The sequence below is a fragment of the Cervus elaphus genome, chromosome 29 (genome assembly GCF_910594005.1).
Source record: "Cervus elaphus chromosome 29, mCerEla1.1, whole genome shotgun sequence".
Lineage (NCBI taxonomy): Eukaryota > Metazoa > Chordata > Mammalia > Artiodactyla > Cervidae > Cervus > Cervus elaphus.
The window spans coordinates 42,783,550-42,810,503 of record NC_057843.1 but is presented as its reverse complement, the minus strand read 5'-3'; the positions used below and the strand labels follow the sequence as shown (position 1 = coordinate 42,810,503).

Genomic DNA, 26,954 nt, shown 5'->3' with positions numbered 1-26,954 from the left:
AGGTCAAGCGTGGGCTCACCATATGGACCTCTACACACTGAGGCCAACATGGCCGCATCTACCACTGAGGACTCCATCTGCCCCCAGCAGAGACCAATCCTCAGTCCAGTCTCCCCCTGTGTTCACATCACCTTCTCTGTGTGTCTGTGTTCTCCTCTTCTGTGAATTCTCCCTCTCCCAATTCAGTTCAGTTCAGTTCAGTCACTCAGTCATGTCCAACTCTTTGCAACCACATGGACTGCAGCACGCCAGGCTTCCCTGTCCATCACCAACTCCTGGAGCTTGCTCAAACTCATGTCCATTGAGTCGGTGATGCCATCCAACCATCTCATCCTCTGTCATCCTCTTCTCCTCCTGCCTTCAATCTTTCCCATCATCAGGGTCTTTTCCAAGGAGTCAGTTCTTCTCATCAGGTGGCCAAAGTATTGGAGTTTCAGCTTCAGCATCAGTCCTTGCAATGAATATTCAGGACTGATTTCCCTTAGGATGGACTGGTTGGATCTCCTTGCTGTCCAAAGGACTCTCAAGAGTCTTCTCCAACACCACAGTTCAAAAGCATCAATTCTTAGACACTCAGCTTTCTTTATAGTCCAACTCTCACATTCATATATGACTATGGAAAAACCATAGCTTTGACTAGATGGACCTTTGTGGGCAAAGTAGTGTCTCTGCTTTTTAATATGCTGTCTAGGTTTGTGATAGCTTTTCTTCCAAGGAGCAATCATCTTTTAATTTCATGGCTGCAGTCACCATCTGCAGTGATTTTGGAGCCCAAGAAAATAAAGTCTGCCACTGTTTCCATCATTTCCCCATCTACTTGCCATAAAGTGATGGAACTGGATGCCATGATTTTAGTTTTTTGAATGCTGAGTTTTAAGCCAGCTTTTTCACTCTCCTCTTTCACTTTTATCAGAGACTCATTAGTTCTTCTTTGCTTTCTGCCATAAGGGTATGTCATTTGCATATCTGAGGTTATTGATATTTCTCCTGGCAATCTTGATTCCAGCTTGTGCTTCATCCAGTCTAGCATTTCACATGATGTACTCTGCATATAAGTTAAATAAGCAGGGTGACAATATACAGCCTTGATGTACTCCATTCCCAATTTGGAACCAAGGCAAATGTCATCAGAAAAGCTATGGCTTTCAAGATCTAATAACTGGTTAAAGAAATACAACCTTTGGAAGCCCTGTTGTATAAAGAAAAAGCATCCAAAAAGTTGAAAGATCTAGATTTAAGTCTTGGTTCCACCCCTGATCTAAGGCAAATCATGTAATTTCTCTGAGGCTCGGGGTCTTCATCTGCAAAGTCAAGAAGGTTCACAGTCATGAAAAGTTACTTAAGATGGGATTACATAAACCCTTTATGAGCTTCAACATGACACAAATCATGCTATTGCTTTACCCAAATTGTCTCCCCTCCCCCATTTAAAATTTAATTTTAGACCTTATATAATTCATTAAACTACCACTTCCCTTTCTGAAAGTCTTAGAAGTACTATCCTCTGCCAATGTTGCAGACTACTACCTTGGAAGGAAAAGATGGTCTACTTCCAATACTGGCTTTGGTTTTGTTTACAGCATTGACGTAGGCAACATCTGACTTTTACTCATGTGTGAAATCCAGTTGCAGCCTGGGGAGGTCTGAGCTGTGTCACTCTGCTATTCCCTTGCTGACCCTCCCAAAGGGGCACTGTAGGAACAGCCATGACCATACCATATGGTCTGTCTTTTCTTTGTTTTGTTATCAATTTTATTCCACTCTTCTTCAATTCTCCACGTGATGATTTCTTGTTCCCATGCTGGAAGTGTTTATTTACTAAAATCCTCATACAAGAATTGAATTCTTTAAGGGATGAAATCCATCTCAAAAAATAGCCATAACAACTATCTTAACATTTATATACGTCAACTAGAATTTGTTTTCCTGTTAAGTGATATTGCTTCATGTTATTTTATTTTGAGAATAGCCTTGACAATTAACAGGATAAATTTTTCATTAATTCTTTTTTTAACACATTTAACAAGTTCCTGTAAGTGGAGGAAACATGTAACATGGTTTGCTTGTCTTTCAATTTGCAAAATCCTATTGTTAAAGTGATGTTCTAGGCCTTACTTAATGGATTATTAAAAATCTTAGTAAGAATTTTGGAGGGTTTTTCTTCATAATTCAAACACATTTCAGAGTTTCTTGTAAATTGAGGATTCTCTGAACTGTATATGATAATGTCTGTGTTTGGCTGGAAGAAGAGAAATCCCACCCAGCCTGACACCAACCTGGGCAGGCCTTACTGCCCCTGAGAAACACATCTTTCAGTTCCACTAGGAAAGGGGGCAAAGTAGGCCCAAGTCACTGTCACTTACACATGCACATAAAGGCATACAGACACAGGTCCCAGGATCCACAGGTAGCCATGAAAACACTGTCACACAGGCGCCTGCAGACACACATGTGAGGTACACACTTCCCAGATACACAGAGAGCCAGCACGAACTTGTTGTCACCCAGTCTTAACTTCTAAATGCTTGGGAAAGAGAGAGTGTAGACAGTAGCCATGTACAATTATCATCAATCATATCCCATGATGCAGTTACTTAGAATCCCTCAGAGTCTATTCCTCTAGATGCCAGTGTCTTCCACCAACTCTTAAACCTCACCTAGATAGCATCACTGTTTTTCCTCCACCCCATAAATGGGCACATCAAGTACCTCAGGAATCGATATGCCCCTCCACATACCAAAGACCAGTGTCCTGAGAAAGAGCAAATTTTATTACATGAAGCTTTCTCCCAGCATGTCCATACTTTATACCATGTGCTATATACAACGAATTATTTAACTGACTTTATTTCTGATGGCTCCCTCTTTTCAGAATACTAACAACTACTCTTCTAAATTAGATTTAGTACGAGTTCAGTTTCTAATTAACTCAGATTAAAGTCCTAGAGAGCAGCAATATATAATTTAAACCCTGGGGCTAAAATCTCAGAGTAGATGCAGAATTTTGATTGCAAATGATTATTCTCCAGCAACATAACACTAATGAAAGCAGGATTGTTTTCATGTGTAAACTCCCGTAAATAAGATTTCCCCTTTATGATTTCCTTTTAACTTTAAATGAGTCATAAAAAAAAAAGAGTCCCAGAGAGAGAAAAGAAAAAGTAAGCATGACATTCTTCAGCATCCTCTGTTCACTATGTCACATCCCTGTAATTCTCAAAGTGAATCAGAGAGAGTTAAAGAGCACACTAAACAGAAACTTCCTTGATGGTTCACAGAGAGGGCCATTCAGGACCACACAGCCACCACCACGTCCACCTACGAAGTGCATGGAAAGTCATAAACACAAAGATGCCTGGTTCTCATCTTCTTGGTTAAACAAAAAACAAAAGCCATGAAGGAAACCCAGAGTCAAACTGCCGTGGATGGCAGGACTTCAGGCTCTTGTCCCAGCTGTCAGAGATGAGTGCCAGCCCCTGACCAGTGCTGCACATGAGTAAGCAGGAGATGGTGAAGTGGAATTTTGAGAAATAACAAACTCAAGACATGGATGTGGTTATCCAAACATCAAGGGACTTCTTCATTTGCACATGGATAATTGTGCAGTTATACACTTTATTACAGGGAGACCAGATGGGAGCAACGGAGCTCATCCTCAGCTGCCTGTTGCCCTGGAAGTCCTGACCCACACGTGGGGGCTAAAAGAAGAGATGAGCTCTCACTAGGTCCAAACCAAGATGGGTTTCACATTCAATTCCCAACCTCTCAACAGGTGTGGAAAAGTCACAGGTACCTGCAAGTTTGGCCCAAGTTCTGTTCCTCAGTCAGTCTACCAATTCTCAAGGTCTCGCTGAGCAGATATCAAGCTTTCCTTAAGTGCAAAGTGGGGGCAAAGAAACTGGAGCTTATGTTCCTACTGGTAATTAGGTGCTTGGAAGATACTGAATTCTTTACCTTAAGAGAGAGGACATGACTCACTGAAATAAAAAAGGGCCTATCCGCTGCCGCTTTTCAAAGTGATCAAGCCAGTTAGTTACCAGGATAAGAACTATTGGATCTATCCAGGTCAAGAAGGCAGGGTTGAGTGCCCTGAGATAAACAGATTTTGGTATTCAATGGGAAATGATGCAAAAACAGATTTGCCACCTGCTGACTATATGACTTTAGAAAAGATTCTGAAATCTCTGTATTTCAGTTTTGTTACCTAAAAGATGTAGGGTGAAAGCAACAAAGCCAAACTCTGTCTGGTTCAGTGTCTGGCACCCAATAAATCCTTGATGTATTTCCTTTGTCTTCCTTGCTGGTATCATTTCTTAGTTCTTAATTATGAATTTCTAATTCACAGTAATTGAACACATTTGCTATTTTACTACCCTGCAGTTGTTTTTTAATCACAAATATATGACATTTGAAGAAGTGAAGTAAAGTGAAAGTCACTCAGTTGTGTCCAACTCTTTGCTACTCCATGGGCTATACAGTCCACGGAATTCTCCAGGCCAGAATAAGGGAGTGGGTAGCCATTCCCTTCTCCAGGGCATCTTCCCAACCCAGGGATTGAACCCAGGTCTCTCACATTGCAGGCATGTTCTTTGCCAGCTGAGCCACAAGGGAAGCCCTATATGACATTTATATATTTTATATGTGACATTTATACATATATGACAAATACATATGTGGAATATATGACATTTAGGAATTATTCATAAGTAAGAAGAAAATAAAAATCATCTGTAAATCTAAAAGTGATTACAGTAAACATTTCAGTGTCTACCTTTTGTCCATGTGTCTTTGTGTATCCCCCACTCTCTTTCATTTACATATTTAAATACTTTTATGAAAGGGAAAGATGTAGCCAACATCTTCCACTTAATATATCTACTCCTTCCATGGAGCCTATCTTTCTCTGTCACTGAATATTTTTCCACAACATTATTTTAGTGCTGTATAGTCTTCCATTATTTAAAGGCACCATGATTTACTGACCAATATAAATGTGCTCTTTTAGCTAAGTTTTTATATGTAAAACTAAAAAATGTTTGAGGACTAACTCACACTATGGAATAAATTAAACTGAAAGTAGCTTGCCACTAATTAAATAGAAAAACAGTTGTGTCAATGGGATTCTCCATGCAAGAATACTGAAGTGGGTAGCCATTCCCTTCTCCAGGGGATCTTCCTGACCCAGGGATTAAACCCAGGTCTCCTGTACTACAGGCAGATTCTTTAATGTCTGAGCCACCAAGGAAGCCCCTATAACATGTCTTCACATCTGCACAAGTGAAATGTCTTCTTTCTTCTTTAACCACCAAACCTGCTCACTAAAAAACTGCTGAAGTCCATGATGAGGAGTGAAAGGACCATGTCTGTATCCTTGTCTTGACGCAGATCTTCTTTCATTGCCCCATCTATGTCTGACTTGCACCATCCACTGGTCCCATGTCCCATGCCAGGCTGCTAATCTACCCATGTTGCTGAGCTCACAGTAGAAAGCGGTCCATGCAAGATTAGTTCTTGACTGGAATAGCAAGATTTATATTACTTATGTTTCTTACTAGCAGTCCATCCAGCTCCAGCACAAATTCTATTTATTACCCCAGAAACATAGGGCATTTGGGAACACTTAGTCACTTCCTTCAACTCTGTGCTGTCTTCAGATATTTCTGACCTCTGGGACTCTGCTCTACACTCTCCTTGAATATACGCAGGGAAGAAGATGTATCTTTGGAGATAGGATGTCCCAGGCACATATACACACATATATGCTACTTGATAAACTATATAAATGCTTAAGAATACTTTCCATTTGGAACATTTATAGGTAGACAGAAATATATGTGTGTGTGTGTGTGTGTGTATTACACACATATAAATATTTGTTTTATATATATATAATACCCAAAAAGTATTTTTGGCATTTTTATAAATAGTGTATTATTTTACACATATTCTTCTATATGTATATGTTTTTTCCCAAGAAACCTCAGTCTCTATAGCTATGCTCTAGTCTCTCTTTATAGCTAAGAATAGTTGTCACAGTCAATTAAAATACAAATATGTGGATCTTTAAATAAATTCCATCAGACCAATATCTGTCTGGTTGGGAAGTAATTACTGTCCATTTGCTAAATGACTCTGTCCCTTATACTATTTTCCAGTGAACTAAAGACCTCTGGCAATCACAGATTTACAACTCAGCAAGATTAAACAATTTACTGTTATTTATGACAGCAAAGCTGGGTCTTCTGTATTATATTCCACATTAGCATCTGTCACTTTACATTTGGGAGATCCTGTCCAAAAAAAGATGATGCCTCCTTACCGAACATTCAGCAGGACGGCAGGAACAGGCGCCCTGACAAACAGCCTGACAAAATACTTTAAAGCATCACTAGAGCTTGCAGCTGTGCGTTTTCAGACGACTCAGCAGAGGAGCATGGAGCTTCTTAGCCTCGGCCCAGTCTGTTCCTCTCAGTAATCTCTCACAGGGTCCAGTCCATTAGGCTTGAAAATCCTCATGAAATGAACAGATTAAGATCTGGCCTCAGTGGAGCAGGTATAGAGGGGGTGGGGCTGCTCTGACCACAGTCTAAGCCTCAGAAAGATTTTAGATTGAAAAGCATGGCATTGACTCAGCTGATTCATAACAGGAAATAATACACAGATTTATGCAAAAAAAAAAAAGTCTTGTATGTTGAGTTACAGTCTATGCCAGAGCAGCTGCTGCTACCTCAAGTACCGTGACAGGGTGCATGTGCATGTGTATTTGTGCGTGTGCGTGTGTGTGTGTGTGTGAGAGAGGGGAGAGGATCATGACTTGAGCAGTTGCCTCCCAAGCCCTAGCCAGCAGCCTGCAGAAATGCCAAAGCCTGGCCTATGGAACTGTGATCAATAGGCACCTTCTATCAGTAAGGCATAAAAAACACATATGCACATGTCCTTTTATTTTAACTGGAGGAATAGTTTGGTTTTAACTGCGTCATATGAATCAATAAATAATTGATAATAATCCATTACCTCATTCAATCCTCCCAAAACCACTGGAAGATGTGGGAGGAAGTATTATGACATTCTCTAGTTTTATAAATGAGGAAACAAACCCCAGAAACCTAGGCAACTTCCCTACAGTCATACATGTTGCAAATAGTAGTACCATAATTCAAATTCAGAGCATCTCCTTTCTTCACTGCTTTTAAGGGATGTGTTTAACTATGAAAGCAATGCATACATATGTGTGTAATTACTTAATAAAGAGACATATATGAAGTAGAAATGGAAAGGATTCCTCTCCCCCCACCACACACACCCTCATGCCCTAGATATATTCACTGTTAACTGTTGGCAGTATGTTCCTCCAACCCTACTTTATATACCTAATTATATACACATAAGTAGGATCATGCTACATCATGCTACACATGATCTTCTACTAATTGCTTTATTTCACTTTAACAAACTATAATCCACATCTTTCTCATGTCACATATAGACCCACTTCCTTTATTTATGGATACTAATGCATTCCTGGTATGGTTGTGTCATAAATTACGTACCTGCTCTCTACTGCTAAACATATAAACTGTTTTCAAGTTTTCTTTAGCAAAATGCTGCAGTGAATATTCTTGTACATAAATATTTCCACATTTGTATTAGAAAATTTACAGGATGGATTCTTAAATTAAGGGATTCCTAGATAATTGGACAAGTATTCTGTTAATTTAGATACATATTGCCCAACCGCCTGACGAAAAAGTTGTATCAATTCAACTTTCACCAAGAGTGAACAAACATGACAATTTTCCAACATCTATGCCAGCTCTGAGTATTTTCTACATTTTTTCAAATTAATGGATTGTTTTTATTTGTATTTCTTTGGTTACTAATGACACTGATCATCTTTTCATACATTTGTAGTTGTTGACAATACTTCTTATAAATTGTTTGAATTTTTTATTAATTTCAGAAAGCATTTCATATATTATGATACTAGCCATTTGCTGTAAAACTCTCCTCCCAATATTCTGTGGGGTCTTTTGTCAAGCAGGATAAACTCTGGTCCTATGATTTCAAATTCCTTTCTCTTTTTCATTGTAAATGTCTTAAATACAAAGCCAGATATCCCTAGTTAGCAAACCAGATTCTCACTAGAGGAAAACAACAGAAAGGCAATAATTGTTCTATTTGTACAAAATACCTATTAGTAGAGACTTGGAAAAGGAAAGAAAATTGTGACCATATGCCAAGAAAAAAATGTCTCTGGGGACTTAATATTCCTAAAAAATACAGGCATTACTCCAAAATTTGATGTCACTAACAATGTAGGAGATGAAAGATATTTAAAGACTCAGAAAATGTGGGCTTTAACAAGTCTTGTGTATATCCTAGATATCCTCTTATTCATAACTTATGCGAGTCAAGTCAGATGAAAGAACCCAAAACTTTCTCTTTGGCTATGCAAATATAAACAGTAAAGGCATATTGGCCAAATCTTGAGTACTTGCCATTAGCTGTCAAGGCTGTACACTAACAAAGGACATTGCAGTCCTAGCTTTCTACCTTCAATTTAAAAATCCCTGGGCAATATAGATCTTTTTTGTTGTTTACTTTTTTTTTTTTGGCTGCCTATTATTCTCAAATAATCATATTCAAATCTTATTACAGTGTTCGTTCATGTCACTGTTGTCTAACAGAAGAGTGGCTAAGGCCCAAAAGATGAAGGTCAAGGTTGCTAAAGCCAATACCTCTGCTAAGATTCCCCCAAAATAGGTTCCAACTTCTATTCCTCAAGGCTGTACAGAAACTAACAAACTTCCAGAGTTCACAAAGGGAACAGATGTTTTACAGAAAATTTTTAGGGCAAGTTTCAAGCATAATGCTGCTGATATGTATCTGTCTTTTCAACAAACATCATTATGTTTTATCACAAGATTTAATAAAGCAGCTTAGTTAAAAATGCCATCTGGGTCTCTGGACACATTAAACAAAGCTTAAAATAACCCACCCCAGCAACTGGGAGGGCCCAGCTGTTCTTAAAACCTCTCCTACTCCTTTTACTTCCTCATAAAAAAGTAAATGAGGACTTGAGGCTACAAGAGTAAATAATGAACTGACCCAAACAGGGAGATGGGTGGAACCAAGTGCTCCCTAAAACTTGCCATTGCTTATATAATAGATTTCGTATTTCCACAATTCTGGGAAGAAGATTTGGGAAAGGAAGCAAGATAAAGTTATGGTGGGTCCTTTAGGCTTTTCGAATGTGCTACACACCAGTCCTTCCTAATGTCTGAGCCATAGGAGACCATTCCATTCACCTATTCTGGAGTTGAAACCAGTAGAAAATACAGAGCAATCACTGTCCAGTTCTTTTCCCTTCTAGAGATAGGACCTGGAGCCAGCCACGCCCAGATTTCCAGATCCATTTCAGGAAAGAAGCCTTCATGTTGAAGCACATGTTTCCCTCTCTTGCTTCTTTCCTCCTTACTTGTCACCCACCACCACATCCCAATCTGCTTCTCTTCCAAATGAATGTTCCTTGTCTTTGGCACCAAACCAAAATTTGTTCCTCAGATAGTTCTCATAATTGGCCAAGGTTCATATATTCTCATTCTTTGCAGCAAATACCTCTTCATGATCTATTGGAGTCAAATACAATCTGTGACAGCATCGATCCAGAGAGCACACCCAAGTCCCTTGCTGACCCAGCATTCCTCATATTCACTTTATTTTCTACCTCTAAAAGATTTCACAAGACATTAAGAAGCTCTTGAATTCTGTAAGCTGCACTGCAGGCCAATGTTACTATCATTAATGCTGATCATCATGTGGCCAGTACAGTGCATGACTAGCCAAAAAATGGATTTTCTCTTGGCTAAATCTTGTAACAGATTTAGTTTCTTCATTGTTTCAGTTCATACATACATAGAGTCAAATTATTATGTGAGATGTATTCAGTTGACCATAATAATACTGCCCTGCATTTCTTAGTTTTGTGAATGTTACAAAATGTGTTCATAAGCAGTGCTTCATTTGATTCCCAGGATAATTCAGAAATGCAGTCATACACAATTTATAGATGAGAAAACAAGTGGTTCCTAGGTATGTCAAGAGGCTAAAGCTTTGGATTGCAACTTGTTTGGCAGAGCTAGAATATGAGGCAAGCTTTCCAGCTGCTGATTCAGTGCTTTCTCTACCATACCTCACGCCTCCTGGGCTAAAGTAAAAAGAGAGTGTGGTTATCATATGAAGAAATCAGGTTTGGGTTTGCCAATTCTGTATCTGTAGTATTTGACGGGGCTTCCCTGGTAGCTCAGCTGGTAAAGAATTCGCTTGCCATGCAGGAGACCCCAGTTCTATTCCTGGGTTGGGAAGACCCCCTGGAGGAGGGCATGGCAACCCACTCCAGTATTCCTGCCTGGAGACTCCCCATGGACAGAGGAGCCTGGTGGGCTACAATCCATGGGGTCACAAAGAGTCAGACATGACTAAGCACAGCACAGCACAGGACTTGGTGACCTACTTTTATTTAACCGATAGTTGCTGGAACAATCTGGCTCCATGAAACACACCACACACATTTAAAATGCTAAGTTACAGAACTGTGCTGTCTAGTATGGTAGCTACTAGCCACTTGTGGCTAAGTTGAAATCCTAATTAATTAAACTAAATGTAAAATTTGGTTCTTTAGCAGCATCAGCTACATTTCAAGTATTCAACAGTGAAGTGTCCTAGTTGGCTAAGACAGTGCAGATTATAGAACATACCCATTCTCACACTAAGTTCTATTAGACAGTGCTGACATACAATATCATCTTAGAGAAAGAAGCCTTTAGAAAAAGTCAGAAACATCTTAAGGCAGGCACAGTGCTGTCATCTGTTCAATATTAAAGATAGTTTAGGACTAAAAAAGAAGAATGTAACAAAGAGGAGAAAGATAAGACAGGTGGTCTTAGCCATTGATGGATCTACCCAGGGAAGGGCAAAGGCATTCTTATAGCCTAATATTATGATGCATTTAGCTTTTCAACTCTTTAAGACATTAGAATAAGTTGATACATAGAGGATCTAAACCCCTGAGGAGTATCTAAAGCAGTTGGAAATAGAAATAGGATAAAAATTAACTCGCTACAAACTAAGTTTAATCACACATCATTTAAATAACACTATTTACTCCATGTACTTAGTTTTCTATAGTTTGTTTTTTGCTCTATATAGCAGGACATAATCTTTAAAGGGAGATTTAAATACTTCTGGAGATTTTTCAGATAAATTCACATAGCCCCATAAAAACTACTTTAAAAAGGTAGTTTCTTTACATTTTTCATTAACCTACTCAAATTAATTATATAAAAATCCAAGAATCTACTTATGTTATTGCTTAGTCGCTAAGTCGTATCTGACTCTATTGCAACCCCATGGACTGTAGCCCACCAGGCTTTTCTGTCCATGGGATTTCCCAGTTAAGAATACTGGAATGGGTTGCTATTTCCTTCTTCAGAGGATCTTCCTGACCCAGGGATCTAACCAGCATCTTCAACATTGAAAGGAACATACTTTACCACTGAGCCACCAGGGAAGCCCCATTATATTCAAAAAAAACAAAACAAAAAACCAAAATTCATACCAATGGAGGTGGCTATTTCAATGAACTCTTACTCTGAAAATTGGTAATTAAAGAGGTAAATAAACACATATTCTGTCTTTCTATAAGGAACTATATTACAGGATAATCAAAGAGCCTACTAGTAAGAAAAATATCCAGTTTATAGAAAAATGTCAGCTAAAACATACAGATGGAATTAGAGAATTTGAAACTCATCATTTTGAAATCGCTAATGAAATAATCAATTCAAGTCAGTAACATTAATGAATGCTAAAACAATCAAGTAAAAGTTGATAAGGAACTGAATATTCACATGGTATGAATTAACCCCATAGGCTACTGCTAGTCCCAAAGGGGAAAATAATGGACCATACCACCATATCTCTATAATCATCTCAGAATCACAAATGATGAAACAACCAGAGATTATGTTTCCTTGTATTATGCAACTGATCACACACCATTGCCATGAAATAATTTTGCAAAAAGAAAAATATTAAACCTGAATCTAATTAAGCCTCTAGACTGATTTCTAGTTCTCACACACACACATACATAGAGGAAACAGAATGAAAAGGTAAATGACACCATAAAGAAGTAATCAGAAAATTCCAGAAAGGAGGTGGAAGAGACATTTTATAGAAAGACAACCGACCTAGTCTCTTCAAGTCAATTTCATTAACAAAATGAAAATAAAGAGGGAGGTACTTTCTAGGTTAAAAGAGACCTAAGACAAATGTAATGTGTATTCCTTGATTATAAGAAACAAGTTCAAACAAATCAGATATAAAAGACATTTCAGAATAACAGAGGAAATTTTAAGGTAGACTTGGTCATAACTAATATACAGAAATATTTTTTAAATTTTGTTTGGGATGTTAATGATGTTGTAGTGAAGTAAAAGTTACTCAGTCATGTCTGACTCTTTGCAATCCCATGGACTATACAGTCATACAGTCTATGGAATTCTCCAGGCCAAAATACTGGAGTGGGTAGCCTTTCCCTTCTCCAGGGGATCTTCCCAACCCAGGGATTGAACCCAGGTCTCCTGCACTGCAGTCAGATTCTTACCAGCTGAGCCACAAGGGAAGCCCTAACGATATTATAACTATCAAGTAAAATGTTCTTCTTTTTTAGAGATTCATACTGAAGAACTTGTGGGTAAAATTTCATTTTTTAAAATATACTTTAGCCCCTCAAAAAGATGAACCAAATATAGAAAAATGTGAACAATCCAGGACAGGGGTATATGGATGTCGTAATCTATTCTCTCCACTTTGCTGAAAGCTTATAAGTTTCATAGCTTTATTACAATAATTCTTTAAATCTCAAATTGTACAGTTATTTGTCCAATCTATTTCAAACTCTATGAGATATTAAAACATTAACAGTGTAATTTTACCTTCGAAAGATTGAAGGCAAAAGGAGAAGGGAGTGGCAGAGGATGAGACGGCTGGATGGCATCACTGACTCGATGAACATGAATCTGAGCAAATTCCGGGAGACAGTGAGACAGGGGAGCCTGGCATGTTGCAGTTCGTGGGGTTGCAAAGAGCCAGACATGACTTAGCAGCTGAACAACAACAAGTGTATTTTATCATTTCAGAAATTCTAAAAACTTCTGTTTTCATCCAGCAACTATATAATCAAAGAGCAACTATCATTTTTTATAGAAAATGTGCTTTGTAAAATTAACTTTTTCTATTAAAATCAAGATTTTCCAGACAGAGAGAATGCAGCCCACCTGGTCAGATTCAAGTCAGTTCAAAGAGAATAAATTCTACATTCTACTATTTTTCTAAGTAGTTTATGAATATCCAATGGGAAATCAAAAATGGCCAAAGGATCTGGAATCTAAGTTCCCTATTCCTGAGTACAGTCAGCAAGTCAAGTCAGGAGGTAAGTGTATCACCATCAATTTGCAATCATGCAAGACCAATTCTGCTTACAGTGGTCCCTTTAAACAACCTTTCTCCTGAAGTCAGACTTCTGATTCTCCACTTTGCTTTATCAAAAGCTCCAAAGAAGGTGAACAAAATGAGGAAAAGATTGGAAAAAACTGGTTGTTTGAAATCTTGATAAAGTCAATCATCCCTTTCCCCCATGCCCATCCATCCTTGAAGTAATACTTTCAGATTATTTAAGAGATGGTGCTTCTGTGTGGACTTCAGTTTGTCATTCTTTCCTTCATAACTGCTAGATTAAATTTGACTCTATTTTAGGCATATATTAACATATGCTAACTATCTCCTAAAATAAACTCCACTCTTAAAGTTAATGTGTATTTATCAGAGAAGATGCACTGAAGTAAGAGACTGAAAGACTGAAGAGTCCTTAGGGCAAAGTGTGCCAATAAATAATAAAGCATAATAATAATTTGCCCATGCAAATCACCAACTGTAGCTTCAAAAACATCCAGACCCATAATAAATACTGGACAGGCTATGTTTCTCTCCTTAGAAAAACTGGCCCAGGAAGGAGTATGAAAGCTGCCACAGCTCTTCCAAGGCTCATTATTCTCCATCATTCCATGGGAACAGCTTTGTCAGACAAGAGTAAAGACTATTTGTCAACCTCTCTCCAACTGTCTGATTCAAGCCAACTTTCATCAATCCCAAGTGAGGAGCCAGAGAGACATACAAGTCTTGTATCTTCAGCAGCATCATCTGCTGGGGTTAGAGATCACAACTCCACAATCCAATGGGCTCCCAGTCCCTTCACCCCCACTTCCACCCAAACCAGGCCCTGTTTTTACCAACTGCCTTTTGGTTATTAAAAAAAAAAAAAATCCTCTTTCCCTATCCCGGAAACACTGAGAAGTGGGAATTATAGTAGATAAATGTAAAGAATGAACAACCTTAATGCTGTTTTTTTAAAGCAAGACATGAGAAAATTAAAAACGAGTTGGAAAGGAGGTGGGAAGAAATTCAAATGCCAGGTAATTGTTTAGTTTCACTTTTTTAAATGTTCATATTTATTTATACTCATTTATTTAAACCTCTGCAGAGGTCTCCCTTAAAGAAGGGTTCTGTGTGTGTGGATCTGACTGTATCAAAAAGGCTGAAATTCCTCATTTAGACCATGTTTCCCACAGAATTCAGGGACCCTTGAAGTTAGGTATTCCCCTTGAGATGCTGCTGGCTTTGGAAAGGAGGAAATCAGGGTATGAGGATATGCCAAAAGGTGCATCAAATTGTAGGACAGGAAGAAAGAGGGGAGAAGGAAAAAAACTCAAGGTCTGAGAATTCAGATAGCAAAAGGAGACTACATAGGTCGTGGGAAAAGGGACAGAATGAAAACTGCAAGGGAAAAGGGGCCTGAAATGTTGTCAACTGTCAAAGGGCATCTAGGAGAGAAATTGGGAATAGCTTTAAGAAAAGCATGGCAAATCTCATTTCCGACCATTTAGATTTTCCTCTGGGGAACTGAGATCCCAGTCTGTATAGTTTCAAATTGACCCCCGCCCCCATCCCTTTCCTAGTCAAATCAATTATGAAATAACTCCACAAACCAATGATATCAAAAACCTTCCCGCTTGCCAAATATGTCAGAGATAAACTCTGTGTGTGTGTGTGTGTGTGTGTGTGTTTGTGCGCGCTGAGCCAACACTACTGTTAAATTTGGCAGAGCCAAGACTTAGAGTGGAAGACTGCAAACAGAATACACGAGCGGTGGGGGTAGAACTATATTGGTAGCTGGAGGGTAGTGAAAGCAATCAGAGCAAACATTTTTAAAGGGCTGAGGAAGAGAAAGTTGAAAAGAACAGCGAGCAGGTGCAGGACATGGTCAGAGTCCAGGGAGAGGTGAGGGCGATGTGGCATCCATCGGGATGCCCGGCGGGGCTCAAAGAAAGGCTAGGAGCTCTTAAGGCCTTTCAGAGTGGCTAACACAACGTAGCCCAGGCGTCCCCGTGCGCTGGGGACGTTGAGGGAGAGACAGTGGGGGGGCAAGGGTAGAGGGCCTGGGAGAGCAGCCGAGCCAAGGAGCAGGATGGGGGTCGGGGCTGGCTGGAGGAGGGGGTGGTGGACTCCACGGACAGCAGGTCACTCACCCCGTTGGCCGCAGCCATCTGCACCACGATTTCCGTGGCCGTCCTGCTGAAGTACCTGCCGTCGCTGCCCACCACCATGGTGCAGCCCTGGCGGTCGCGCAGGTCGATGGACGACAGCACGCTCTGGATGAAGTTAGGCAGGTAGTTGCGCTGGCCCTCAAAGAGCCCGGTGGGCCGCCGCAGCCCCCCGCCTCCGGCCGGCCGCTGGTCCTCGTAGGGTGCCGTGGGCACCGTCAGCACCGGGATGGGACTCCCCTCCATGGCGCCTCCTGGCCGGTCCTGCCGCGGCTCCCGGAGCCGGAGGGAATCTGCAGCCCTAAGGGGCCCCCACCAGCCTGGCGGCGCGCCCGAGCTCCGCCTCGCGCCGCGGCCCGCTCCGCGGTCGGTCCGCGCCCGGCGCCCTCCTGCCGCGCAGACCGCTCCTCCCTCTGCGCGCGGCCCCTAGCTGCCCCGGCAGAGTTTGGCCTCTACCTTCCAAGAAAGTTTGCTCCCGCCCAACTTCCTCTCTGGCCGGAGCGCTCGATGTGCCCGAACCTGCTTCTTTCTGCTGGACTCACTTTTGGGGTGTCCCAAAAGTCCCTTCCCAGTGCCAACTACCCTCACTGACTCTAGGACGCCTCCCGGCACGCCTTGAGCCTTCTAACCTGAGCCTTCTCCGGGTGATTGCGTCTCTCCCGCACACCCTCCTTTAGAAAACAGCAGCGGGCTGGGGAGAGTTTGAGCAGGATCGGGGGTCCTCTCCTGCACCCGCAGCCCCTCTCCCCTCCACCTGGCAGTCCCGCCTCCCGGCCTCCCAGGGAATGAGCGGTTCACAAGCACCAGTTTCTCTTTTGAACAAGGGCAGGGGTGGAGTTGGGAGGGGGCTGAAACCTTTTGCCATCAGAGAACAGCCCCAGCCAAAAATAACCCTGGAAAGGCGAGCTGAGAATTGTTATCTTCTGCCAGCGCTGAAATGGGAGGCTGGGCGCTTCGAATGTGTCTGTGTGTGTGTGTACACACACCCCCCACCACTACCATTTGTTGCAGAGAATCACATACTGTCAGGCCCTTCAATCCAGCAGGACCCACCCAGCTATCCACACTTTTCCCCAGGCTGTCTAAAGGCAGCACACTTCTCAGGAAGGAAAAAAATTTTTTTGCTTGTTTGTTGTGGTGGTTGCAACAGCAGCAACACTGACGCACAGATGCCTGTTTCCTTATTCTCACCCTCTCACCCTCCCTAGCCCCTGCTCCTGCTTAGCAACAGGCTGTCCCACACTGTACTTGTCCACACTGCCGAGCTCTCACCAGGATCCATTGCTTTCACTGGGAGGAGGGTAAAGCCCTTTGTAAAGTCCTATCAGGGATGAATGAACAAACCCAAACTAAACAAGGACTGGGTACCAGGAACTGGGCTTGTTCCTTTCATAGGCAATTTGGCATTCTGGTGGGAAGGGGGCTCAAAGAAGGGGGCCTTCTCTCCATAAAGCCCACCAAAATATCCCAATTCAAGAAATTCCCTATAGAAAATGAGTGAAGAAACAACAGGCAAAAAGCATAAAGCCCCAAAACAGAAGACACAATTCTTTTTTTGTTTGTTTGTTTGTTTTAACTTTTTGGCCATGCAGCATCTCCCCAGACCAGGGATCAAATTTGTGCCCCCTGCAGTGGAAGCACAGTGTCTTAATTGCTGGACCACCAGGCAAGTTCCAAGAAACAGTCCTTATTTTTGTTTCTCCTTTCACTCTCAAAGCATTTTTGCACCCAATAAAGTCACTAAAATCTCCTGCTTCTTATTCTTCTCTAAATATCATCCATTTCCTGGGACTAAGCTCAATTTGCTGCAGGATTATAAAGTATTTGATCACAGTAAAATGACTGTGCCGAAGAATTGATGCTTTTGAACTGTGGTGTTGGAGAAGACTCTTTGAGAGTCCCTTGGACTGTAAGGAGATCCAACCAGTCCATCCTAAAGGAGATCAGTCCTGGATGTTCATTGGAAGGACTGATGCTGAAGTTGAAACTCCAATACTTTGGCCACCTGATGTGAAGAGCTGACTCATTGGAAAAGACCCTGATGCTGGGAAAGATTGAGGGCAGGAGGAGAAGGGGATGGCAGAGGATGAGATGGTTGAATGGCATCATCAACTCGATGAATATGGGTTTGGGTGGACTCTGGGAGTTTGTGACGGACAGGCAGGCCTGGCGTGCTGCGGTTCATGGGGTCGCAAAGAATCGGACACGACTGAGTGACTGAACTGAACTGAACTGAAAATGACTGAATAACTGTTCATACTTACGTGCTGTTTTGCAGTTGACAAAGGCTTTACATAAGTCTTTAGAGACTCAAAACATCTAAAATAAGTAGTAGTGGCATTCATATCATTCCCATTTTACAGATAAGAACGAAGGCTTTCTGTGAGGTTGAAGGAAGTGGAGGAGATGGCCTACATTCAGTCCAAATTCTTATATGGCCCCTCCCCTTTTTATTAATATCTTTAAAGTGTGAAGTCATTAACTGAATCCTATTGACAGCAAAGATTTTTTGTGTTTGTGTGTGTGATTATTGTTGTTGTTTTGCGTCCACCCTATCCTTAGGCACCCAAAAGTCCATTCCCCTGTAAATTAAAGTTCCTGACTTTATGGTTGAGGGAGCCTTAGCACCAAATAGAATGTCAATCCTTCTACTACAGTGTGGGATTCTTTTAATCACTACCTAATAACACTTCATTTTGCAGGGAAGCACAGCATCATTCCCAGAGGAAGAGAAAGTCATTAAGTGCTCAGTCCCAGAAAAGACAATCTTCAGGCTTGGGGACTTGGCGACTCCGCCCCCAAGCTTCAGAGATAACCAGAAGGTCTCCAGGACTCCATCTCTCCACTTCCAAGGCATGCCTCTCTTTTGACATCACCATCATTCTCTCCTGACACAGCCCAGCTCCTTCCCCAGGGCTGAGGACAAGTCAGGTGCATCTCAGACAGGATTTTAGAGCTTTACCAGACTAAAGGAAAGCCTCTTCCCTTGTCTAATCCCCAAAGACCAGAGACTCTGACTGGTTCAGTTTGATGCAATGCACCCAACCACATAGCAGGAACCCCACAGTGAAAGGGGAAAAAATTCCTCTAAAGGCGGGGGGTGCTGGTCCCCAAAAGGAGGAGAGATGGGCAAACGAACCATAATTGTCCACCACACAATTGACAATTCCACTGATCAAGTTTTTCAAAAATTTTCTTTTCTCTGAATTCATATAGCACTTGGTATCATTCATAAGGAATGTTCCATGTGCTGCTACATCTTGCAAGAGGTTTTCTCTCCTCCAACTATATGTGGCTTGGAATAATTCCTTTTCTTCTCCTCACCTAAGAATCATTACTATGAAATGGGGATTATTATAATCCCAACCTCATAAATTGCTGGGAGGATGAAAATATTAGTACAGTGCCTGACAAATAGGAAGGCATTCAACAAATGTTAGATATTCATATTATTACCAGCAGTGTATTTGTCATTATGATTAATGTCCTATATAGTAAGAACTACAGTTTATATCTTTATAGACCAGCACTGTACTTAAACATCTTTGAGCAAAGGTGATATTAGATAAAGTTTGGCTGAATTACTCTGTAGTTTCTGACAATGGAAACTCAAGGTATATAGAGTATTTGTCCTTGAAACATAGAAAAAAGGGCTTTTGAACTAAAGAAATCTCTTCAAAGTTGCCCCCAATTTTCATCAAGTTAATTCCAATAAATGTGTCAATGATGGAGAAAGGAATCTGAGAGGGCCTCACAGGTAAGAAATGCCTGCCCATAGTTGCTCACTGGTAAAATTAGGTCAGATTAGATGAGTGTTTCCCAAAGGGTTTTCCTCAGAACATGAGTGCCTCCCAAATGCTGCACAAAGAAGCATTTCACAGTGAAGTAACTTCTAAAACTCCCGCATGCTGTATCCCATTCTTGGAGTTTCCTGTAAACCTAAACCCACAGCACCAGTTTGCTTGGGGAAAGGGACTCAGACTCAGACTTTGGGGCTGCAGCTGGTGACAATCTCCTCCCCCTTCCTGTGTCCTCAGTGGGCTAGGTCAGGGATAAATACTTGGTCCTGACTCTAAGGGGCTGGTCACCCCTTTGTGCTGAATTTACAATTTCTCTACAGCATGTGTCACAATGAAGTGCGTCCTGTGGGCCTGCAGGTGCCTTCCAGCTTCCTCTGAGTCTCTAGGTAACGTCCTCTCACTGAGAATTCTTGGCCTGAAACAGAGGTGACTGGTATATCCTTCCTTCCCCTTGGGATTTCCTTGTTCTCAAAAAGGTGTCAGTTGCCATCTTCCTGTAGAGACTATACTAGCGGCTCAGCTACATCAGCCTTTCCCAAAAGGGAATTTGGGTAAAATCAGTCTTGAAACATTTCAGACTTTCTCCACCCTGTTGTAGATTCACAAAGCATAGTAGCATATGAAAGACTCCATGAAGTTCCATAGGAAAAAAACCTGTTTAACTTTAACCCAGCATTTCTAAATTTTATTTGACCCTGGGGCCCATTTCCAAATCATCTATTAAGAGATCAAGGTCATCAATATTCCACGAAACTCTTTAGCTCTCTGGGGTCCCTTCCAGCCATATCATTCTATGATTTGCTTTTTTACTTATGAGGCATTAAAAGATTAATTCCTATCAGGCTTCCATTTAGGAACTTCTCAGAATATGCAAACAGGAGCAAGTAAAATTGCCCAGTTTAAAAAAAAAATCCTTGAATGGTTTTGAGACTTAAAATGAATTTTATGTACATATATATTTATATATATATATACATTTACATATAATTTTATTTTCTGCCCCACCCCTAATCTCCTGGCTGACAGGAAAGGCAGGCACACATGTCTGGCCCTTGGTAGTTCTATATTCCTCCTGAGTCTGCTTCTGTGCACACAGGGCATGCTAAAAACATGCAGTAGACTCACTGACTCCAACAGCAGAAGAAATGCCAAAAGTACAGGACTAGAGGCAGAAAAAGCAGGTGGAAAATGTCATGAGGCAGTCCTCCAAGGAAGCGCTAGTTCCCTTTTAAATGTACCCAAACATCTTCTGGTGAGTGGGGAAAGTTAGTTACACATTTCTCCTAAAGTACTACCTTCCACTAAGCCTTCTGTCCCCCAACAAATGAAATAACACATACTAATTCCAACAGAACTTACTGCTTCTCTACTTCCTTCAGTATAAGGCCACTAAGTGAATGTTCAAGTGATGGAAAGGCGCATGTCACATGTGTATCTTATAAATGTTTGTGCACTTGTCTCTGATTTCTCACATTTGGGCTTCAAAACTCTGTTTCCCACCTTCATCAGCAACCACCCACATGACCGTGGACAAGCTGTTTACTCTCTCCAAAGCTCAGTTTCTGAGTCTATAAAATGGACACAATACTACCTACCTTCTAGGGTTTATGACCATACTCAGAAAGCTAGTATGTAAAAATTGCTTAGCACAGGGCCTAGAATATAAGGGTTTAATAAGTGCTTGATGTAATTATTGTGAATATTATATTAATATTACTATCAATAAAGTAATTATCACTGATATAATCATTACTATAATAACTACTACTACAATTATTACTATAATAATTTTTTAATCTTTGTATCAGATAGTATTGTCTTTGAGGCAACAATATACTATGTCTGAATAACCTTTACAGGACAGTATCTGTATGAGATCACATGCAAATCAGGAAACTAGGGTTAAGGATGAAAAAAGCTATTCTTATTGACCCTTAAAAACTTCATAAGTAACTGTGCAAAAAGAGCCATTAGCCTTGCACATGGAACTCCAGCTCCTCTGGAGTTTGTTTTTGGAGGTAACCACAGGATGCTTACGAACACTGAAATGCTGTTTATAAATCTCCTGAGACCAGCACAAGAAGGTGATTGGCTCAACCAATGCAGATGTGGTCTCTTGACTGCTGCATGGCCTGGCCTCAACTTTGAAAAACACTTAATGTTAACTAACTTGCAAAGATGGTAGTTTTTGGAAAGCAAAAGTTTTCATTTTAATTCAGTTTTACCTAAAAATAATAGGCCTCTGATCTGCCAAGAATAAAGATACCATTTCCATGTGTCCCTCATTAATATCTAGGAATGACAATGATTACAGTAACAGATTATTTAAAACTTTAGAAAGAATCTTATCAAAGTTCTTAATTCTATAAAAGGAAAAAAAAAAGCTTACTTTTCTAGAGGAATCTCAACTTTTCAGCAGATGAATGTTGTTTTTAAAGGTTTCAAAAAGAAACACAATTTAGATCTTTATTAAAAAGAAAATGTATAGTGCAAATTTCACTTAAATTATATTGCAATAGTCGTTTGCAGTCGCAGCATATATCAAATGTTCCTTTGGTGGTTTTTATGTTTGGGTTTTAGAAAGGGACCCCCCTCCCATATATGGCTAATCTCTGAATAAATATTTTAATATTCCTATGTAGTCATCTTTAAAAAGCAATTTTATATCTATTTCATGGAGCTAAATAACATGGCTTGCCATATAAGCCTTATGAATGAATTTTTCTCAGCCATGAAGTATGGGTGAGTTTGCATGACTGATAGTGAAATACTCTTATCAGGACCAGTCAGTTTGATGCCATACTCAAGTCCCTCTAGCTCAGCCCAGGTTCAACTCAGGTTTTACTCACCCACTTAACCCTGATAATTCTATATACCCTGACAGATCAGTTTTCTCCAAGAGATTTCTTTCAGCCTTTCTCTCATTCCCTCAGAGCACATCTACAGAGGACACATATTTGAAAAGTAACTCAACCAAATAGAGAAACAATGTACATGACCATGATCATTGCAGTTTAACCTAGAGTTTTCTGGACATGCTGTTTTAACCCAAAAGTGGTGTCAGTGGTTAGAGTTTCATAGCCTAAAATACGGTTCCCAACTTCCCAAGGGTATCTTCATTGTTCTGGCATTTTTATTCACCCTGTTTCTAGTGTTTCCTTGAAAGCCAGAAAGTAGTCACTTTTCATTCAAGTAGTCATTTTTCATGGAATTGATTTTTCCAATTCAGTAGAAGCCAAGGTCAACCCAGAGGTTTGTAGTCAATAATTCGCTTCATGTTATCTGAGATTCCCCCAACAAGTGTGACTGACTCAGGGACAGTGCTCATGACAGCAGCTCAGAGCTCAACAGTAAACTTCCATCATTGACCTGCCAGGTATCAACAGAAGGTGTTATTCCCTTTCACTGTGTCCAAACTTCTGACAGATGTTAATCACTGGGATTCAAGAATGAGGAGATAGGCTTTCTGAGAATTCTTAGCAATTCCAGAATTCATGTCAGTATTCTGTAATTCTCATAGCACTTGTACTTACATGTTTCTGAAAAATATTAAGTGACCATAATAATAAGCAGAGAATCATTTTTCTGTGATAGGACTGTATGAAAAGTCTTCATGGTCTTCTGTTTAAAGATATAATACCAAAAGTATGGATTTTGGTATTTAATAATAAAAAGTATTATTATTATAATTAACCAACAAATTGCAATGAGATCATAAAATCCAATACCATGTAAAAATGATCTCTACTGGATAGACATACAAGACATTAGAAAACATTAAAAAGAAATGAACAAATTAACACAAAATGGTGCTAAATAAAAATAATTTTTAAATTGGAAGATAATTCCACAAATATTCAAAGACTCTTATTCTTTAAATGAAATTTTTAACCCCACAAAGTATCAAATGTTCTTTCCAATAGAATTCAAGTAATATTTGAAGGCAAGGTCAAGAGTACTACAGAGAAGCAAATGTCAGAATAGTCAATTTAAGGACATATTTTGCTTCCAATACCTGGTTATGTCTTAGAACACTATAGGACTTATAAAAAGTATCTTAAACCTATAAACTTACTAATATTTATCTGTAAGAATAATGCACTGTTGGCAGTGAACAGAGCCACGAACACACTTAGAGCAGAAGATGCAGGAAAGTCTCACTGATGCTTCCCTTCCACCGCTCATGTCCTTGTTCCCAGAAATGCTGACCTTGACCTTTGACTTCTGCACAGCAATATTTCCTGCTCCTGCTTTCAACTTGAAGTCAGTGAATTTCTTCAAATAAGTAATGGACTTTTAAACTTTAATTCTCACAGGAGAACTGTAACATTTCTTCCAACTTTTTTTTTCCCTCAACCGATTTTTCTCAGAATCTAGAAATTTTGGAGTCCATTTAAATTTCCCTCAGAAATGCCAGAAAGGAATCCCCAAATGGACAAGTGTTTTTCCCTATATTCCTTTTCAGAAGAAGCCATAAACATAAGAGATTTCCTTCTCATCTCCAAATTTTCTCTGCTCACTATGGTTGTCATCTCTTTAGATGCCTTGCTTTTGCTCACAATTTCTCCTCCTCTGGGAAGAGCCCCAATTCCATGAACAAGTTCTCGGTGGTTATTTCCTTTCTCTATTATCCTGCATTCCTGACCATATACAGGATGTTGACTAGGAAGGATAGCTGGCACAACTGGATTCTCTTTACTGTCTCTGGAACTTGAATACTGGAACCCAGACATACAGAAATTGGGGGCCACTCTGGCCATATTGATATTGATAACAGGTGTGGGAGCAACAGAATCTATATCTACCTGTTGCTTAGATCCCAGAACTTGGCCTGAATGCTCTTTCCCAGTCATGAGGTACTTAAGATGTCCCAATATTCTTCATGAAATCCCTCCCTGGTTTAAGCTAGCCAAAATTAGTTTCTGCTGCCTTCAGTCAGAAGAACCTTAGCTAATACATCATTATTCCTTGGCCCAGTTCCTCTAATTTTTCAGAAAAAGAAGGAAAAAGTGACAACATAAGATACCATTTATCTAACATTTGGAAACACACAAAGGAATACTCTGTACAGTTTATTATGCACACATATGTAGGATGAGCAAACTGTGAACAGTGTGCACATCTATATCAAGATCATGATTGCCTTGAGAGGCAAAGGAGACATGAGCCAGGAAGAGGCCTAAAGAGGGACTTCGACAGTTATGGTAATGCTTGATTTCCAGGTGACCATATGACTCAGTTTGCCTGGGGCTGTTGAGTTTACATCTGTTATCCAAGCATAATTAGCAACAGCAGCCCCTTCTCTCTCAAGAGTATTCCAGTTTGGATACTAAGTTCTATGACCATCCTTTCAGAACACTTTAAATAATAATAGAAAAATACTTCTGCATATTTTCCTGTATGTTTGAAGTATTTTATGACAAACATATTTTTAAATTATTACACATACAGAATATAGCTGCCAAAGTCCCTACTTTGATATCCCAGTCATGAATCCCTCTAGAACACCTCCCCCACACAACACTTGTGAGGATTCAATGAGGCCAGCTCTATGAAGCACTCATCAGTAACCTGCACTGAATAAGAGACAGTCACCATTTAGATGGCATTACTTTATATTAATCAAATTCCTGGTAAGTTATTTAGGGACATTTTAATTTTAATACTGTATGTAAGTTGTCCATTCATAAGGTTCAAAATTCAAAAAATACAAAAGGGCAATGAAGTTTTCCAGTACTGTCCTTGTTTTAGTCAGTTCAGTTGCTCAGTCGTGTCCGACTCTTTGCAACCCCATGAACCACAGCACGCCAGGCTTCCCTGTCCATCACCAACTCCCAGAGTCTACCCAAACTCATGCCCATCAAGTCGGTGATGCCATACAGCCATCTCATCCTCTGTCGTCCCCTTCTCCTCCTGCCCTCAATCTTTCCCAGCATCAGGGTCTTTTCCAATGAGTCAACTCTTCGCATGAGGTGGCCAAAGTACTGGAGTTTCAGCTTCAGCATCGGTCCTTCCAATGAACACCCAGGACTGATCTCCTTTAGGATGGACTGGTTGGATCTCCTTGCAGTCCAAGGGACTCTCAAAAGTCTTCTCCAACATCACAGTTCAAAAGCATCAATTTTTCGGCACTCAGCTTTCTTCACAGTCCAACTCTCACATCCATACATGACCACTGGAAAAACCATAGCCTTGACCAGACGGACCTTTGTTGGCAAATTCAGACTTCAATTGAAGAAAGTAGGGAAAACCACTAGACCATTCAGGTATGACCTAAATCAAATCCCTTATGATTATAGAGTGGAAGTGAGAAATAGATTTAAGGGACTAGATCTGATAGACAGAGAGCCTGATGAACTATGGATGGAGGTTCATGACATTGTACAGGAGACAGGGATCAAGACCATCCCCATGGAAAAGAAATGCAAAAAGGCAAAATGGTTGTCTGAGGAGGCCTTACAAATAGCTGTGAAAAGAAGAGAAGTGAAAAGCAAAGGAGAAAAGGAAAGATATTCCCGTTTGAATGCAGAGTTCCAAAGAATAGCCAGGAGAGATAAGAAAGACTTCCTAAGCGATCAATGCAAAGAAACAGAGGAAAACAACAGAATGGGAAAGACTAGAGATCTCTTCAAGAAAATGAGAGATACCAAGGGAATTGCCCTTGTTTATCTCCTTGTTAATTGTTAATTGTTAATCTAGAAATAAATGTTTCTAGATTTTTTACTATCCTTAAAGAATATTCCATGTAAATTATATATATATGTGTGTTTGTAATAACCCATTTGAAGCTCATAAAAACTCATTGAAAAGATATCATTATTACTACCATTGTACATGATGAAGTTGAAGCTTGAAGTGATGAAGTTGAAGCTTGAAGTGATTAAGTGACTTATTTACGGTCACACAGTTGGTAAATAGCAAAATTCAGGTTTCAATCTCCTAACCACTATAAGTATTGTCCCAAATTTTGAAAAAGAGGAAGTGGAACTGCCCTATTAAAATGAAGGCATATTTCAGGTAACAAAGAAGCTGGCACCCACATTCCCTGCTCATCCGGAAAGCTCAACTTGCCCCCAAATATCTCCCCTTGTTATAAAGAAGTCCACCATTTCAGATTTTTACTTAAGAGCTTAGAGTGCTTAGCTCTTCTCCTAGAGTGCCCTAATTAAAATAGAAATGAAAATCTTGAAAGACTAAATATATGCTAACACTGGGAAATTTGTTGGTTCCCCTTCTTAAGGCAAGGCACTGAAGGGGACGGTCAGATTGGGTGAGCAGGGGCCATCCTTGAGGAGTAGGGGCAAGGTAGGATGTGACAAAGAAAACTCATCTTATGGTTTTCCCTTCAACCTGCCCTAACTAAGAGATCAGAGACTGATCACCATCTGAAAACTAGTTACCTGAGTTGCTTTTAATATGACGAATATCAATTTCATCCCTTCATCAAACATTCTCATCTGGCTCTTCTTTGACCAAGGACACACACATTGCC

At 40.2% G+C, this 26,954-nt stretch overlaps 1 protein-coding gene across 1 annotated transcript in view; it reads right to left on the bottom strand.

The window, feature by feature from the left end:
- PGM5 (phosphoglucomutase 5) overlaps positions 1-16,450 on the bottom strand; it is a 188,012-nt gene extending 171,562 nt beyond the window's left edge. Inside the window, exon 1 of the mRNA XM_043891057.1 lies at positions 15,648-16,450. Coding sequence (XP_043746992.1) covers positions 15,648-15,908 — 261 coding nt within the window. The 5' untranslated portion in view covers positions 15,909-16,450. The remainder of the gene's footprint in view (positions 1-15,647) is intronic.
- Positions 16,451-26,954: the final 10,504 nt, after the last annotated feature.